Here is an 18585-nt window from a genome sequence, read left to right as displayed (position 1 = left end):
TCCAGGTGGGGCAGCCCAGGCATGTGCCCTGACCAGGAATTGAATCAGGGAACTTCCACTTTGTGGCAAGACGCTCAGCCGACTATGCTACACTGGTTGGAACTTATTTTCTACTTTTTCTACTATTAATTTGTGTGTGTTATTCTTATTTCTGGCAAACCTGCTAAATTCTCTAAGTAGTTCTAATAATTCATCTCTTGCCCTTGTTGAATTTTCTATATCACAATCTTATTAGTTTAATACTTAAAATATCTTTCTTCCAGTCTTTCAATTAAATCTCTTATTTCCTTTTTAAAATTTTGTTACTAATTTTGCAGAGAATGTGCCCATATATCTTTATTACAATAAAATAACATTTGCTGCATATTTTTGGTAGAAAGTCTTAAAAAACTAAAAAAAGTTTTCTTTTATTCATAGTTTCTATATAGGTCTTAAAAGTAATATATCACTTACTAAAAACGACTTTTAACTAATTTTCTATGTCTGTTGAGAACATACCCTTTTATCTCTCAGTATTAATGTGATGAATCACAGTGTTACATTTCTCCAAATTGTTCCATCTTTATATTCATGGGGTCAACCCTGCTGAACCATCCTGTACTGCGATTTGTAGTGACTTTAAAAGTACAGACTGTTTTTTAGAGAAGTTTTAAGTTTATAGCAAAATGAGCAGAAGGTTCAGAGATTTTCTAGATACCCCCTGCCTGTCGCACACACAGTACTGGCATTCTGTAAGATTCTGGATATTTTCAAGCATTTCTTCCTTTTCATTTACTCTTTTTTCTTTCTCCTTTTAGGCGGTCATTATTACTTCTCTTTCAATTCTTTCAATGTTTTAAGTCTCCTCGTCTGTTTTCAACTTCTTTTCTGTTTTCGATGCCTTTTGGAAGAGTTTCTTATCACATCTCCCACTCCCTCCTTCAGTCTTCTCGAGTCCTTTCTGCTGTCTAACTCGCTGGCTGAGCTCTTTGTTTCAGGCCTTGGACTTTCTGTCTCGTCAGGAGCCAGCCTGCATCTCCTCCCCCAACATGTCTCCCAGGGCTTGTTCTCTCCCCTTCTCTGCTCACGACTAACCTTCCCTCTGTGACCTTTCAAAACTATTTCTTTCCCCTCAATCATTCAACTTCCCATCTCCATTTTCACTGGGAGCTTTGGAATAGAGTTATAAAATTCACAGATATTTGGAAAAGTGCCCACCTCAGAGACAGGTGGCCTGGTTTTTCTGTCCAGCTCTGTGACTAATTGAATGTATGATGTTGGCTAAGATACTTGACCTCCTGGGGCCTAAGTGTCTGACATCTGTGTGGGCCTGGTAATACTCTACTGGCTTCTGATTCTTCTTCTAGTTTCAAGAATTCTTGAGCACAGGGACTGGTCTGAAATGTGAAATGGGTTTTAATTGTTGGCTGTGGGTTTGGAACATATTCAATTTTCATCAAATCAACAAAATCATTCTTGTGCTTCTTGATATGTCATGCTGTGACAGGCACCTTTTATAATAAAGTTGTCCCTAATTTTCTCAAAATTAACATAATTCTTCCTGTTGCAGCATTATTTTTCTCCTCCTGAAAGTTATCTATGTGAGTAGTGTGAACATATACTGAAAGAGAGGGAGACACAAAATTACGGCACACTATTTCTACGGGTCACTCAGAATGTGTGTGAGAGAAGAGGCACGCAGGATGGGATTATGTGATTTGTCCATTGGTCCTCCACAGGTCACCCCGAGGTGCACAACAGCTTGTATGGGATGGGTCAGGTGTGATCTTAGGAGATGCAAAAGATCCTGGAGAATCCAAGATTTCCAGGGCCAGGACCCTCTTAGTGACAGCTCAGTTGTACAGAACTGATTCAGTGTCCTACCTTACCTGCTCTACATGTTCATCGGTAATGAGCCTCATCCTTACTCAACATCTGTCCATTCTTAGAGAAAGAAGTGTTCCTTTAACTCTTTTTGTCACTGGATCCCATCATCTCCCAGCTCCCCAGGGACTTCATTCAACCAATTATTCCTTCTCTTCCCTTTATCTTCAACTCCTTCCTACCCCTGATCCACTTAGATTCCACTTTAAAAAAATCCCTCATGCCTGCACACCTGCACTGCCTCACCTGGCTAATACCTTGTCTCTCCACACCCTGTTCACCTGTTGCCTCCTCTCCAAGGCCATACTTTGTAGAGCTACCTGTGCATACCTCTAACCTTATCCTTATTATACTGTACTACAGCTTACTTTTTTATATGTCTGCTATCCCACCTGACTAAATACAACTGGAGGATCTCAACAGTCTTTTTTAACCTACTGCTGGATTCCAGTTGACTTCCACAGTATATGTTCAATAACGGACTACTGAATGAATAAAGTAGAGGTCAACTCTGAAACGATGACTGTGTCATTTTGAGAGATTGTTCTCAAATCTAAATAAAGAGCCTGGAATGGGTCCAGAAAATTCGTGAGGCTTATATCTCCAAGACTCACCTGCAGTGAGGTTTGAAGAAGTAAGGTGTTCTGACATACTGCATTTTACCAACATCAGGACACTAAACAGTGATATGAGTTCAATTTCCCCCACAGAATTCACTTTAAAAATTACAAATGTAGCACTTACCCACTGAAGAAGAATTTTAAAAATATAACAAGCAAAAGGGAAGGAAAGTCACCTCTAATCCCCTGATTCAGTGATGACCTCTGTTAACATGTCCACATATATTCCACTAAATTGTTTTTAACATGCAAAACATGTATACTCATGTAAATCAATATTTTAAATGGCATCGTACCACATACACTGTTGAATGCCCGCCCTGTTACTCATGTGCAGCTTTCCATGACAATACAAATGTAGCTACAGCATCACTTTAGTGCCAGTACGGCATGAATGCTGGTGAGAGTCAGGATGTGTTAAATCAGTTCATTTTCTATTATTTAACATTTAGGTTCTTTGTGCTGTTTCACTATATATTTTTTAATAAACATCTTTTTGCCTATATTTTAAAGCACTTATTATCCGCTGAGGATACAGTCCTAATGCTTAAATTTCTTGGTCAAAAATATGTTTATATTTAAAGTTTGTTACATATGGCCAAATTGTTCTTGAGAAAGTCGAACGAGCTTACAGACCTACTAGCAGGTACAAGGGCACTTTTCCCCATGTTCTCACCAATGTGGGATATACCAACTCTGCTTACTCTTCCTCAGGCTGATTTGGTTTCTCATGCTCTTTCCAAATTTACTTCTCATTGATTGCCAGTTAGGCTGCAGGTATTTTCCAATCTTACTGTTCTTTTTATATTTACTAGTTGAATTGCCTGTTCATATACCCTGATCTCTCATATTAAAAAGATAGATATAGATCATCCTCTTTTTGCCCAAAATGTGATATATACTTTTCTTAAATTGCTACCTGGGCACCTGAAACTAATACAAAATAATACTAAATATAAACTACAATAAAAAATAATTTTTTCATTTTAAAAAAATAAAGAAAAATCTGTCAAAATGTTAACGTTCCTTAGATCTGAAAGTGGGAACATGTTTTTATGTTACTCTCTGAAGTATGATTTTTGGTGTTTTAGAAAAGTTTTTTATTTCACTATTTAGAAAGTTGAAGTGTTTCCCCACATAGTTAATCCATTTTTCCTTCAGGCTCTTCTGCCTTAGGCGCCTGTTCCATGCGAACAGAGATCACCGGTTGCCTACCAGTTACCCTCTCTTCCTCTTCTTCAGCAAGGCAGCCCTGCTGAAATATATTTCCGAGCCTCCTTTGCAGCTGGTGCGGCCAGGTGACCAATTCAGTCAAAGACTGCAAAGCGTGTTGTGTGACCTGGGGTGAATGAAGCTCCTCACCAGTGAGGAGAGCGACCCTTTCTCTCTTCCTTCTATTCTGCTGCCTAGACGGAAACAGCTAGAGCTCTGGCCACCATTCTGGACCATTTTTACCTTGAGGATAAGAGCCAACTTGGCCGAAGGAACAGAAAGGAGCCTGGAGTCCTGATGATGTCACAAAGCTGGCACACCAGCTCTAGACAGTCTACCTCTGACTTCTTCAATGTGTGAGAATAAACAAATCTCCATAGTCAGGCCTCTGATAAGAGCAACCCTTATTCCTAAGAGCAATTCCTAACTCATACACCAACCCAAGGTTATATCAATATTTACTTGTATCTCCTCTAGTTATTTTATTACTCTATTATCTCCATGTTTACAGATATGTGACTGAAATGACATATAACCAAGATTTAAGGATATATATAAAGTAATCATGTTCTAATAGAACCTTCTTCACAATGATTGCCAGACTCACATGTGGATAAAATTGTTACACTGAGTTTTAAGGAAGGATTTAATTACAGTTTTATTCTATGGGGCAATTTTGGAAAAACTTGGGCCTTTTTATAAGCACAGGTCTTATGTATAGCACTAATATCTATTTTCTTCACTAATTAGAGGTTTTTATCCAGAGAAGTTAGTTTTCAGAGAATGCAACCATAAAATGTACGTAGCTAGTTGGGAAGTTTTCACTGTGGATAATTGGATACTTACCTAAATTTGTGGAAAAAACAGTTATAGTAGAGAAAAATTTTACTATAGTTTCATTACAGCCAGAATATAATTTTAATACTATTGGTTTTAAAATATTTTCACTATAAGTGTAAAATGTTTTCTTCTAGAATTTGACAGCACATATTATTCTTGCTTCTGGAGTAATTAGGCAGATATTAGTGTTCAATTCAATGTAATTAGTATTTGCTTAACTAACATTTACTAAGTGCCTACTATGTATTAGTTCCTGTATTTAATCTTACAGTGACCTGCAGAGTAGATGATGTAATCCTTACTTTAAGGAGGGGGAAGGTGAAGCTCAGAGGTGTGTTAGTTCACTTGTTCATGGCCACTCATAGTTTGAGTGGAAGAGACAGCCTCTGAATGCTGTTGACTCTCGAATCTAAATTTAAGCACTACTCATGCCAGGCCCTGAGCTGAGCCTGTGGAAGATAATAGATGAGTAAGACAGTTTCCCACAGGCAATATTAAAGATAAATTGGTACTTACCTGACCCACACAGGTCTGTTATGTTAATACGAGTGGGCAGGGAACTGCCTTTTGAGTTAGCTGCAGACACGGCCGCAGTCCAGTTCTCAGTCCTGGGGATGACCCAGGTCCAGGAGGTATGTTCTGTGGTGTTCTGAAGTGTGGGTTTCTCCCCAGCCATATCCAGCAAAGTCACCTGATAGTGGAGGATCTTCCCTCTTGCCTCTGATATACTCAGATTCTGCAACAAAACACATCCACTTACGGTGTCCACTCAACCAAGGTTGCTGGACACTCTATGCCTGGACTTCAGGGGCCCCTGCAGCAGGTGGCTACATCCGAGTGACGTTTCTATTTACACCTTCTCACCTTCCCTACTGTACACTTAATGCTTCTGCCCACCACCACCAGCTACAGAAAAATATCACTTAACATTTTTTACAGCTAATTCTTAGAAACACATGGACTTTCCTTTCTTGCTTTAAAGTGAAACTCCCTAGTAGTGGAAAACTCAAATTGCATTCAATAGAACAAGGATAGGATTTGAACTCCGAAGATCTGGGTTTGAGTTCTAGCTCTATCAGTCACTGCTGTGTGACCCAGGGCAAGGCACTCAGCCCCTCTGAATTCCCATTTCGAAATGTGTGACATAGCCCTCCACACACAGAAGTATAACTTTTTAAATAGAAAGTGCAATGCTGCTCATGAAATCAAAAACAACATTTTCAAGAACTAAACTAGTAAAGTCCATACTTAATGAACTGGCTTAGCCATCTGTGCTAGGAAACAAACGTGCGCCTAATCAGTTGTTGCAACTGCAAAAGCTCCAGTTGAGATCATTTGGGAAGAATCCCAGAAAGTAAGCAGAAAACGAATCTGTATTGTAACTCTGCCTGAATAAGGACCATGGGAAACAGAAACAATGAAAACGGACAGCTGCCAAGGTCAGCATTACCGCGCTGGTCCCTGCCTACCGCAGAGAGAGGAAGGCCTGGCTCACCAGATTTAAGCATTGCAGGTATCTTGGCAAGGCCATTCCTTCCATGAGGTGTGTGGGATGGCCTCAAGCTGAAGAAGAGACACACCCTAAGATTGACACATACACCTTTCTCCGATTCCCTACTCCCTAAGCAATCATCTATAATTTGGCTTCCTATGTATTTCATTGGTCAGGAGAGGCTGGGCTAACGAGAACATCCGGTTCACTGAAAATTTGTGTTTTTCACTTTAAGTGAATAAATTGCCCTTCTGATTTTAATTTGGCTTCTGAAATAATCAGCATACTGAGAAAGCATGTTCCTGTCTGCTGACTCAAGCCTTCTGGTTTGCCCAACAGCTGTATTTTTCACAATAAATGAATCATGAACATCCAGCTTTTTATTATAGTTTAGCCTCGAAGAGATTAATTAATTCAGGTTCTGCCCTAGATGCCTCTCTGGATCCACAAGGCCCAAGACTGGGTCTTAAACCATGGTTAATACACCAGGTAAATACTATATTCTCGAGAGTTCTTTTGGGTGCACAGTCAGCCTTTCCCTAGAAGACATCTTTGTGTATCGGCAAGAACCAAGAAAATGCCCCTCATTCCAAATGTCCATCACAGCTGTTCTCATAGACCTGTTGTGTGAACTAAAATAAGTGAATGCTTTTGAAACTGTGGTGTTCTAAATGTATTAATAAACATGCCCTTTGTCGTAAGAGTAAAAAGTAGGGTAAATTAAAGCAAAAGCTGTTTAGGGAAGACTGTGTCCTCAGCTGCCTCTCGCTCTCTCCTTCCCTATCCATTTCCTCGGACAGTCCGGACATAGGACTATTATCCCACCCCCAGCCTATGCACCCCCACCCTCAGGCACCCCTCATAGTTAACCAAGTTCACCAAGCTCTCCGTTCTTGCCATGAACACAAGAGGCTTCAGTCTCACTCTGACAAATAAGCAAACAGGGCCCTAATAGGAAAAAACACCCTTCAGCAGTCTTTCTCATTCCTCTGGTAAAGTGCTGAGAGAAGGGGGAAATGATAAGTCATCTTGGATCCAAGGAACTTGCCTGGTGACTGCTGTGAAAATCTAGCTGATCAAGTGATCTAGTAAATAGAGGTGTGGATCTCAAAGGTCAGTGATGGTTCCCAGAGTTGAAAATATCAGTGAGAAGGTGAGGGTGCGGTTGAGGTGCTTAGATAAATATGGTATCCCGTGAGTTCTGCTTGTATAAAATGTCAAGCTCAAGTTTTGGGATAAAGGTTAACCTCTTTCAGACAATTGGTCTCAACCAAATTAAAAAACTGGCCGAACTTGTCCAACGGGTCCTCGGAACAAAAAATTTAGTGAGCCAATGGAAAAACAAGTATTAATTCAGCTGGGCTGGTAGCAACTGAAGCAACTGAAAACAATATAAGTAGCTTGGTATTTCTTTTTTAATAGCAATATACAGTTTGCAAAAAGTGAATGTCATCCATTACCCCTGGATTACACTTGGCCCTGATGGAAAGGAACGTCATCACAGAACAGGAAGGGATTCTACAGATTAACAATGATTTCAATTTCCTTTTATCAATGGGGAAACTAAGCCCCAGGGAGATGAAGAGATTTGCTTAAGGCCACTCAGCGGATGGATGGAGGAGGTGAGAGTGGAATCCAGGGCTCCTAACTCCCAGACTAGCGGGCCCTCTACTCTGACGTCTGCTCCATTCATTGGTGAGCCTGAAACGATGAACTGGTATGTATGGGCCACCAAGTTTCATAGCTGGAATCCCTGGTCACCCTTCTGCCCCAAAGTTGCAAAGCAGCTTCTGCAATTGTGAGGCTGTGGTACATTCTGATGTGGAGCATGAACAGTGGACATGAGGTCAGCAATTGGGAGAAGGTGGAGATCCACAATTCTTTTTTTCCAGAAACAACGGCCATGAGTCACAAGGAGAAACGCTGTGAACCCAGAAGAAGTGTGACCTGCGGAGCCAGCTGGGTCTTCCCAGATGAATTTATTTTTGTTTCAGTATTTATTTGGGTGAGTGATAAGGGAGAAACTATTACCTATTGGGCCACATCATGAGTCAGGAGCTTTACAGCTATTGCTACATTTAGTCCTTCTAACTCTCCACTCTGACCAGGGTGCTGAGGCTCAGAGCAGTTAAGAAACGGACTCGAGCAGTCCTCACAGAGAAGAAATATGAGATTTTAGTGCGCCCCCTGGTGGATGTGGGAGAGGAAGAGATGCCTGGACCATTTCTGGCATCCCTGTGGATGTCTGGAAGAACTGGTACTTCTTGTACCTTCTTATTCTTCTTCTCCTTTTTTAAAAAAGAATCTTAACCAAAGGACATTTTTTCATTGCTTTTTAGAGAGAAAGGAAGGGAGAGAGGAATGGAAAGTAAGGAACATTGATGTAAGAGAGTAAAGCATAGATTGGTTGCCGCCCATATGCGCCAAGGCCAGGAATTGCACACAACTGCATTGGTGATGGAACCGGCCACCTAGGTATATGCCCTGACCAGGAATTGAACCTGCAGCCCTTTAATTACAGGATGGCTCTCCAACCAAGTCACACTGGCCAAGGCTTCTTGTGCCTTCTTGGGCAATGCTGAAGCTGATCTCAAGCCAGTGTTCCTATTATCACTGGCACCCTCTCCTATTGGTAAGAGTAAGCAAAATAAGGAAAAGCTGTCCAACTGCCTCGCTTCTTCAGTTTTCTTTCTGTTCTATCCAGTGGGAAACGATTTAAAGTAGTAAACTTAGCCTTTCTGACTTTAGTCTGAGAAGCAAGGAGTGAATAGCTCCCTCACAAACCTATTATGAGAGTCCCGCTGCCTGAAAAGGCTTTCAGCATCCAGAATAACTCAATGAGTGTAATCCATGATAGGACAAAATCTAACACATGTCAGAGTTCAGGGCTCCTGCTTTTGTTTTGTTTTAAAATACACTACAGGAAGGGTGTTTCCGTGAATTGATAAATTATTTCTTCTTAGGACTTTTAAAAACTTCTGTGAAGACTTTTTTGTTGTTGTTTGGGGCAGATCTTTTGCTCTCTTGCTCTACCACATAGCAGCTGGGTGACCTGGGGCGAATTATTTTACTTCTCTGAGGCTCAATTTTCTGATCTGTAAAATGAGGACAATTGTATGTACAGCGCAGGCTTATTGGAGGATGCAGTGGGCTAAGAGAAGTAAACTGTTTCAAAAGTGCTTGGTGTGTGACAGGTGTTAAGACACTGGGTGACTTCCCTTGTCTCGCTTACTCTAGTATAAAAATCACAATTGGCACTTTTCACATCATAGTCATATGACACTTCTGTTAATCTCTGGTATATACCACCTTGACGTTGCTCCTACCACAGCTCTATAAGGGAGTCTCATCAATGTCCTAGAGTTGATGACAAAGGACATGCAATTTGTGGCTTTAAGCCTGAGGACCTTGATTTCAGAACTCATGACTACCTTCAGCAACCCTAGCTCAAGTGAAGGAGTGCCTGAAAAGACCTCCTTCATCTGGAAGTTTTAAAACTCACTGTGTTAAAATGATTTATCTGTGCATCTATCTTTCCACTAGCCTGTCAGCTCGTCTTTGCATCCTGTGTCATGCACAATATTTGTCTCCACACCATGGCTTAGAAAACACTTTTTTCACGATTCTTGTTAAGCTTCACAACAACCTCAGGTGGTATATACTACTGCCTGCTTTACCTGTGAGGAAAATAAGGCACAGAGAGGGTAAGTACTTCGCTCAAGAACACACAGCCATTAGGCGATAAAGCTGGGATTTGAACTCAGGTAGTATAGCTCTAAATGAAGAGGATGAACTCTTAACCACTGTCATGCTAACACTTAGCAGACATTCCCCAGATGTTGTGCTACATTGAACTGATTTATTTTCTAGTCCTACCTCGTGGTAGTCACTCCATATAATTTATACCCTGTTCTGCCACTAGGCAAGCAGCAAAAAAATGGAAGCTTCCATAAGAGAAAAACTTTAACTCCCTTTCCACCTGTTTTCTATCCTCTGTTAATTCTTTGCTACCTACTCTCTTACCCTTTGTCATTGACTCCATTTTGTTATGCAACCAAAAATCCCTACATCATAGTTGGTGTAATATGTGTGACTAGTAAGCAAGGTAAAGCAGTCTATTCGATTTGAAACTACCTTCTGAAATTCTGTGCCAGCCTGTGATGGGACAGGGTTTGGGAAAAGGAAGGAGATGGACTTGAACATTATGACAAACTGTTGAAATCTTCCCATCTGCTGCTTTGTATTTAAGCACTGATTCTGAGATTGGATACATCCTACAATTACTTAAGACCCCCAGGCTCTTGGAGGCCAGTCTTCCCTAGGGACTTACAATAGGCCTTTGTCCTACCTCGATACAAATCAGGTTACAAATAATACCGTCTACTTTTACTAAATCTCCTTCATATGTAGAAACCAAAAAATACATCCCTTCGGTGCGATGTAATAGAGGTTGGAATAGTCTTCCTACGATATAGAGAAATACAGGGGGAAAGAGGCAAAGCAAATGTAGTAAATGAGCTGCGTCTGGTCCCGACAGTCTTTCTGAAGCTGGGCTTGTCATTTTCTCTTTATTCTCGCCTCGTGTGTTTTGAGGGTAGCTGTTCATTGAAACGAATTACTTCATTGAACAAATGAATAAAGAAGGCACCAAATCTTTCCCCCACCATTGTAATCAAGAGTTTCCCTCTCTCTCTTTGGTGTCACTTGTCAGAGGCCTAGAGCCGCACTGTCCACCTCAGTAGGGTGCGGCGCCGGGAGGCGGGGGGGACTCCGTGGAGCCAGGCAGCGTGGCCGGTCTGAACTGAGGTGTGCTGCTGTCTGGAGGGTGAACACGCCACCACTGCACAGGGCTGGTGCTTAGTAGACACACCAGTTTTCAAAGACTTAGTAGGAAAAAACATGTAAAATAGCTCATTAATAATAAAAATATTGGTTACATGTTGAAATGAAACTGTTCCAGGTATATTTGGGTTATCTTTTAAAAATTAATTCCACCTGTTAGTTTTCTTTTTTAATGTGACTAGGAGAAAATTCTGAATTAGCCACGATTGGCTCACATTCGTGGCTTGCCTTGCATTGCTTCCCTGAAGTGATCCTTTCCTGATGTGCTGAATCCATAGTTTCCACAACTGCGCATCCTCCCTTGTCCTGGTTCACCTGTTCCTCCGGGGTCAGCTCCACTATTACCTTCTGAGAGGCCCTCTCTAACCCCCTGTACATTTCTCCACTCTACTGGATGAGCCCAACCATCATCCCCGCCGCAGCTGAATCTTGAACTCCTTTGTGCCACAGTGCCCTCATCATCCTCACTGCCACTCCTGTTCTCCTGCTGGACTGCAAGTTCAAGGACATGAGGACTGGATTCGTCTTGTCCACTTCCATATTCCTGGCATGAAGCACACACAGTGTCCAGTACTAAAGACTGGCTTTAATATATTTATTTGAATGAACGAATGAATGGAGGGAATTCAGCTTCATTTACACACAGATATCCCTCTTCCAGATCCATGGCGTCAGCTATAACTTCAGAAAGTTTCTGATTTGCTATGATCAAGATAGTGGGAGGACTCAGAAGAAATTAACAGAGGAAACTGTTAATGTGGAAAGGTTAATGTGGCTTTACCATCGTCATATCATTTCATATATTATATATCTATATTTGTATCTATAGCTTCGTCTATATTGATATATACAAGGTGATTTTCTTCTTAAAAAATGCATGCTGTATTAACTGGAATGAAAGTCTATTGGACTCATATTGTTTCCTTTGCTTAGATTAAGAAACTTCACAGAAGATGACAGAATCTGGGGGACAGAACTGCAGAAAGCCCCCTGCGAAGGCCTCTAACACAGGACGGGGTGTCTGTGATGGAGAAACCGTTTCTAAATGTTATCGCACAAAGTTATCGCATAAAATGTTAGAACAACATATTATTTGTTGTTCTAATAATTCCCAGGATTTCTATTGTATTTCATGAATGACATTGTACTTTCTGGCTTCAACAAAGAAAATACTTTTTCTTTTAAAAATAACTATGGCAAAAAATAGTACAGGATATTTTTGAGGAAATACAGCTTTCAAGAGAAACCAATGGGTGGGAAAACGAGTAACTATATGGGAACCAGAGCAACAAAGCAAAGGTCTCCTTCACTCTCACACACTCCCACATTCACATTCATGTAGATACACACCGATATTCATACACATCCACACCCACACTCATAGCCACAGGCATACCTTCCACACACACTTATCCACAGCTTGAATGTTTGTGTGTCCCCGAAATTCGCTTATTAGAATCCTAACCCCCATTGTGATGGTGTCAGGAGGCAGGGTCCCTGGGAAGTGATTGTATCATGAGGACAGAGCCCTCATGAATGGGATTAGTGATCTTATAAAGGAGACTCCACAGAGCTCCCTGGCCCTTCCACCACGTGAGGATACAACATAAAGTCTGCAACTCAGAAGATGCCCTTCATCTGACCATGCTGGCACCCTGGTCTTCGACTTCCAGGCTCCAGGACTTTGAGAGACAGGTTTCTGTTGTTCATTCGTCACCCAGTGTATGATATTTTGTTACAACAGCCCATATGGACTAGGACATTCACATACGTGCACTTACACTCACATACATATTCATGTACACATACTGACACCTACATCCACACTCACTCATATCCTTCACACATATGAAAGACACACACATTCACACATACCCTCCGTACTCACATACTTATACCACACACATGCATGTGCACACACATCACTCACATATACTCACACACACTCATACATTCATAAGCACACTCACAGGGACTGTGCCCATTCAGCACCTGGTTGTTCTCCTCTGATGTAAACATCCTGCAAAAATGAAAGGTCATCTTGCATTTCCACCGCTGCCAGAGAAGCACACTCTCACTTTGTTCACAGGCTAATGGGGTTTTACTTGGGGCTTCCTTTGGTGCCAACACCTGAAATTCCCCTCTCGGCCGGGTGGGGTGTAACCTGACTGGGTTTCCCAGTATTAATCAGTGTTTAAAAAACCCCCATCACACGCATGTCTTTGCTTCCTTTCCCCACTGAGGTCTAATTTGGGCCCCGCCACAAAGCCCCTGATGTGGCTGCAGCACCTCTTTCTAGTCTGGCATGCAGATGAGTGACATCCGTCATGGCACCGCCCTGTCAAATGCCCAAGCCTGCCTGAGAGCAGCATGAGGAATCCCGGGTTAGATGGGCAGGGCGACAGTGGACGGTTCCAAACAGAAGGGGCGGTGATTTCTGCCCAGGAAAGGCTCCCGGGAACAAGCCCCACATTAGCTCTAATTGGAAGTCACTTGACCTTCCTAGACCCATTTAGCATTTGTAAAATGGGTAGTGGGGCTTTTGATAACGTGTGACGCTTAAATTCCCTTTGGCTCTAGAAGTCTGTGATTCTGTGGTTCTGCGGTCCAAAGCAGACCTGCTCACCTCAGTAACTCCGGTCAGGGTCTTATTTAGTCCCACTTCTAGGTGAGTGACCTATTTGGGGTCACTGAAGAGGCCCAGGATTTTGCTGAAAATGACTTAATTCTGTAATGGCACTACAAAACTGAGGACTAGATTCAACTTTCCTTAAGTCTCTCAGGTTGGCTGGTCACTGAGGGCTTGGAAGGAGCCCTGTCGTCACCACTACCAAGTTACAGAAGCTTCTAGTATTTGCATTTTTGGTTTCTTATTCAAGCCAGTTCCAGTTCCAGCATCTACAACTCTGGCTCCCCATATGGGAAGAATTTCTACCAAGAAGAGTTGCCCATCATGGCACAGGCTACCTACAAAGTGGAATTCTCCCTGTGTCAGACGGTCCCAGCTGAGACATCTGTCTGTCCTGGCTAATGTGGAAGCAATTAGAGAGGAAGGGTGGACTGGAAGAGGAAGAGGATTAGAATCCTTTTGAATTCCAAAACCTCACTTTATAATATAAGCTTTGTCAGGATTAAGGGCAAGATCAAAATGAGCAGCAGAGTAGAATTTGCATATGCTCGTTTTCTAAGTATTACCAGTGGCTGACAACTGTTTATTTTGATTCAGCTCTGATACTTGACACTTGACCCGTGATACTTCCGAGTACCATGATCACACTGCGCTAAACTCTGTTGCAGTGAGAAGCACATGGGCATGGATGACACTGAGTATGTCTGGCTTTTGCCCTTAGGATAAAAGTTCATAACGTAGTACCATTTAATTTTCCTATGTGTCCTCTCATTTATAAATCCCCACAGTGGTCTTGTCAGTTACACAGATACCAGTATCATTACCGTCACTCCACAGAGAGAAATCCTGGAATAGAGGGGAATGAAATGGGGCTGGAAAACAGTGTATCTTTCCAGATCCCTGTTGAGGACATTTTGGGAGGAGAAATCTTCATGGAAGGAGAAATTTTGGTTTTTTAGCCAGTCACTTACTGGTGAAAATGAAAACAAAGAGCCAAGAATTGAGCTGGGTTCTTCTATAACAAGTATGGCTGCTCCAAATGTCTTGCTTTGCAAATTGTCTTGCGAGTAAAAATGGCTTTATTTTAAAATAAATTTTAAGCTGTGGTTTTAGTTTCAAAGTAAAGAGCTTGATTATGACTCACCAAGCTGTTTATAGTAGTCTCCTCTTATACCAGGCATTTTGTGTGTGAGGGAGAAAGGAGAAAAGGGAGAAAGAGCTCATTTGCTGCCTGGCTTATTTCTTAAATATGAAGAAGACTGCAACTATCAAAATCTATCATGCGAACTCCATCAGAGAACTATGTATTCATTACTCTGACTGTTCTGGTTTTGTGCTTACCAGCTTCATAATTCCAAAACTGTTTATTTACTCTTAGCTGGAAGAGGTGCAGTGAGAGGTTTGGGGAAATAAGGAGGAGCGCAGCTCCCCCGAAACCCTCTTATTATGAGCATGCCAATCAGTAGCTCAATTCAAATCGCATTTTCTTTCAACACAGATGAGTCATGATGTAGCAGAGAGAGTTCTGGATCCTGTTTCAGTCCAGGCTCTGCACTTAGTAGCTAGGTGACTTTGGGAAGACTTTCCTCTGACCCTCAGTTTGTGTCTTTGTTAAGTAGGGACACCTACCACCTATCACACAGGGTTTTGGTAAGGATTGAATGAAATGACAGAGCCAGCCTTCAGCACTTTGTGAAACTTTCACATCCTGTATTTACATAAAGGAGGCATAAGGAGGCACTATTTCCTGGAAGGCTGTTTCATTTACTACTGTTTTACTACTAGTCCTGAGGAAGAGCTGTTTTCCATTCCTACTCATATTATTTTTGCTATTATTTGTGTTCCTGAGGTTGGCAGCTGTCCCTCTCCTTTTCTAATGACTATAGAAAATATATTCCTAAATATCCACATCCCCAGATTCCCCATGTTTAATTTCCCAAAAAAGTGCATGGTCACTGCTGGGCACATTGCGTGTAGGAGAGAGGAGTGGGCAGAGAGGGGACAGGAGTCAGAAGAGGTGGTGTAGTGGGGTCAGAGGGTGGATATGCTTGGGCATGGGAAGGGGCCCAGATGAGGGAAAGATGAGGAAGGAGATGAGGGAAAGACGTGATTGTGCGGAGGAAGGAACTCAGTCAGAGCTCTCACCCTTTTCTGGCAAAAGTAAATGACAGCAAGTCAAGCATCTTGAAAATATGGCTGCAAAAACGAGCTCCAACAAAATCTCTGAAGCCTCATATGAAAGCCACTATGAAAATAAAGTCTTTTTCCATCCTTGAAATATATTGTTTAAATATATTACTCTCTTTGTATGTCAACTATATCTCAATAAAAACAAAAAATTACAAATATGTAATTCTCCTGAATTTCAAGTTGACATGGAAAACTTACCTTCCAGAAAAGAGAGATCTGTTGTTTACTGTAGTCAATGTTCTGTTTCATGTACCAGATATCTAGTGTCCCAGTAGGCTCTGATTTGAAAAGGAAAGAACATATTTTCATATATATAAATACACATACACATACACAAGTATAAAACATTTAAAAGTCAATGGGTTATTTGATAAACAATTCTGGGAGAGTAGGATTATAAGATATTTTCAATTTCCTTTGTGCCCCAGTATTTTTTTTCTTTTGTTAAACAATGAACATGTATATCTTTGGCCACAGAAAGCTCACAGTTACCTTAAAAACAAAATTTTAAAAAATGAGGAGGAAATTAGATTCCTAACTTATTCTTAAAACATATTAATAAAATAACTTAAAGTGTGTATGGTTCTTTTGTTTTTTATTGGAATGCATCAAGAATTCTCAGTCAAAACTAAAGACATAAATTGTAAGGAAAACATGTTTTTGATCTTGTAAAAGTACAAAATACAAATAATAAACTTTGTGTTCATCTCTATTTCTGACCTAATGTTGCAGTACTATTATTTGGTTTTATGATCATTAGACAATGATCTACTTGAAAGGAAGGCCTGTCTCATGCATCTTAGTGCTTCTCCTACCTAGCACCATGCTTGGAATATAATAGGCTCTCAATAACTCTTTGTTAAATGATGAATATACAAATCAGGTAACATGATCTACTTGATGCTAAGACACAGGCTGAATTGACAGAAGAAATAGCCACCAATTTATAAGACAATGGTCAAATATGACCTAATTTAATATGAGAAAGTCAATCAAACATGCTTAAAAACAAACTAAATAATCATCTCCTGTGTGTAAAAATTTGTGTGCATGTGTGGGTATATTATGGGTGAAGTAGTTTTATTTCTTCCACTATCAGATTTGTTTTTATTTTTAGCCAAGGGGGAGTCAGTATAAGCAACCCCTGAAAACAGGCTTCAGTTGTACCAACCTAACTTAGTTAACAGTGACAGTTTGAGTGTAATTGAGGTGAGGCTATAATGAGGTTCATTCTGTAGTAGGAAGTTCCATTAAACCAGATGGAGATTTCCAGAAAATTAAGTTTCACCTGGATAACAGCAGCAAGCAGCCCAGGGGAGGAGAAAAGACAGGGAGGGAGTACATGTACCAGCACATACTATGGGCAAGTCCTGTGTGGGCCCATTCACAGTTACAGCTCATGTCCCCCTTACCACCATGACGTCCGCAGCTTTAGTGCAGTGGTTAAAGTGTGAGCTCTAGAGCCAGGCCATCTATGGGCAAATCCCAGCTCTGTGATCTTGAACAAGTGTTAACCACATCCTTAAGCCAGTTTCCTCATCTGTCAAGTGAGGATCATAATTCTGTACATCACATGGCACTGTTGTGAGAATTTAAATGAATAGAAGAGTGCCAATACGTGCTAAATACTCAGTAAATTTAGCTGTTGTTTTCTTCATTTGAAAACTGAAGTGCTGAGAGATAAAGGGACTGTTCAAGGTCCCCAAACTAATGCTCAGAGAAGCCAGGCTTTAAACACATGTCTGTTTAATTTCGTGGTCTTCACTCTGCACCATGAAGTTGCCTGAATCTGAGAAGGCTAATGATTTCTCTATAATTCCCCAGTACGTGTGCCTCTTTCATGATCAGTTTCTTCCTTTGTTACTCCCTCTTCCTGCTTCTCTTGCCCTTTCTTTTTTTCTCAACATTCACTTCTTTTCTTTCCCCTCTCTGTACACCAGTGGTAGTATTTACCCTTGCAGTGAGAACTTAGCAGAAAGAAGTACATACACAAGACATCCTGAAAGTGTCAATCCTTTAGGATTATGAAGAGCAACCCAGGAATCAACTCAGGACTTTTTTTTTTTTGTTGTTAGTCCAGATGCAAAAAAAGCAAAATGTACAGGCAACAGAAGGGAAGGGAACCTGGCATGTATTAACCACTTGTTATGTGCCAGGTAATAGTTAGACACTTTATGTACATTATCTCATTTAATCCTCACATATTGCAGGGGGTGCATGTGATTACACCTATTTTACAGCTGACAAAGGTTAAATGATTTACAAGAGACAGGCAGCGGGTAAGTGGCAAAACTGAGAGCTGAGCCTAGGTCTTCAAAGACCCTGCTCTTCCATTACAGTTCATTATGCTGAACAAAGATCTGAACACTTCACAAACATGATGATCCAAACAGTGACACATAATCGGGATATGGAAACCTGGGTATGCTCAATGTCAAAGCCAGCTGACTTGTTCCTTAATGCTAAATGTTTTCACTTAATCACATATTGATAAGAAATGTAAAGAAAACATTTATTGCCTTACTAAAGATCTATAACCTATCACTTTATTATAGAGCTAAACATCAAATTCTAGAATCATAGTCTCTTCAAAGGAGAAATTGCAAGTGAAACTGAAAATTTAATGGTGGCCACCTTCAGTGTAAGCCACTATAGGAGAGAAATCATTAGTTGAGTTTCAAATGGTAGAATTTCATGACCAGGGGTGTCAAACCACTGCTGTTTAACACAGTGTAAGGGCTAACATTAAAGAGAATCTTTGACATTCAGCTGTCACAAAGTCACTCAAAGTTCTAACCACAGTGTTATGTAATAATAAAAGGCAGATTAAAACTATTATAAGCAGGTGGGAGAAGGAAGGTCAAATGCCCATATGTCAAAGTGATTACAAAACAAAT

The 18585-nt window shown here is 40.9% G+C and overlaps 1 protein-coding gene across 4 annotated transcripts in view; it reads right to left on the bottom strand.

Annotated features, from left to right (window-relative positions):
* Positions 1-18585, bottom strand: part of IL12RB2 (interleukin 12 receptor subunit beta 2) — a 76914-nt gene that overhangs the window by 28463 nt on the left and 29866 nt on the right. For all 4 annotated transcript variants that reach the window (XR_008389703.1, XM_053655489.1, XM_053655490.1 and 1 more), the window contains exons 8-9: positions 15887-15966; positions 5052-5271 (exon numbers count right to left, since the gene is read on the bottom strand). Coding sequence is in view for 3 of the 4 variants with exons in the window: in XM_053655489.1 (XP_053511464.1) it covers positions 5052-5271; positions 15887-15966 (300 nt within the window). In the remaining variant the exon portion in view is untranslated. The remainder of the gene's footprint in view (positions 1-5051; positions 5272-15886; positions 15967-18585) is intronic.

This window comes from Artibeus jamaicensis, unplaced genomic scaffold (assembly GCF_021234435.1).
Source record: "Artibeus jamaicensis isolate MK-2021 breed Jamaican fruit bat unplaced genomic scaffold, CSHL_Jam_final scaffold_1019, whole genome shotgun sequence".
Lineage (NCBI taxonomy): Eukaryota > Metazoa > Chordata > Mammalia > Chiroptera > Phyllostomidae > Artibeus > Artibeus jamaicensis.
This window is presented reverse-complemented; position numbering and strand designations above follow the sequence as displayed.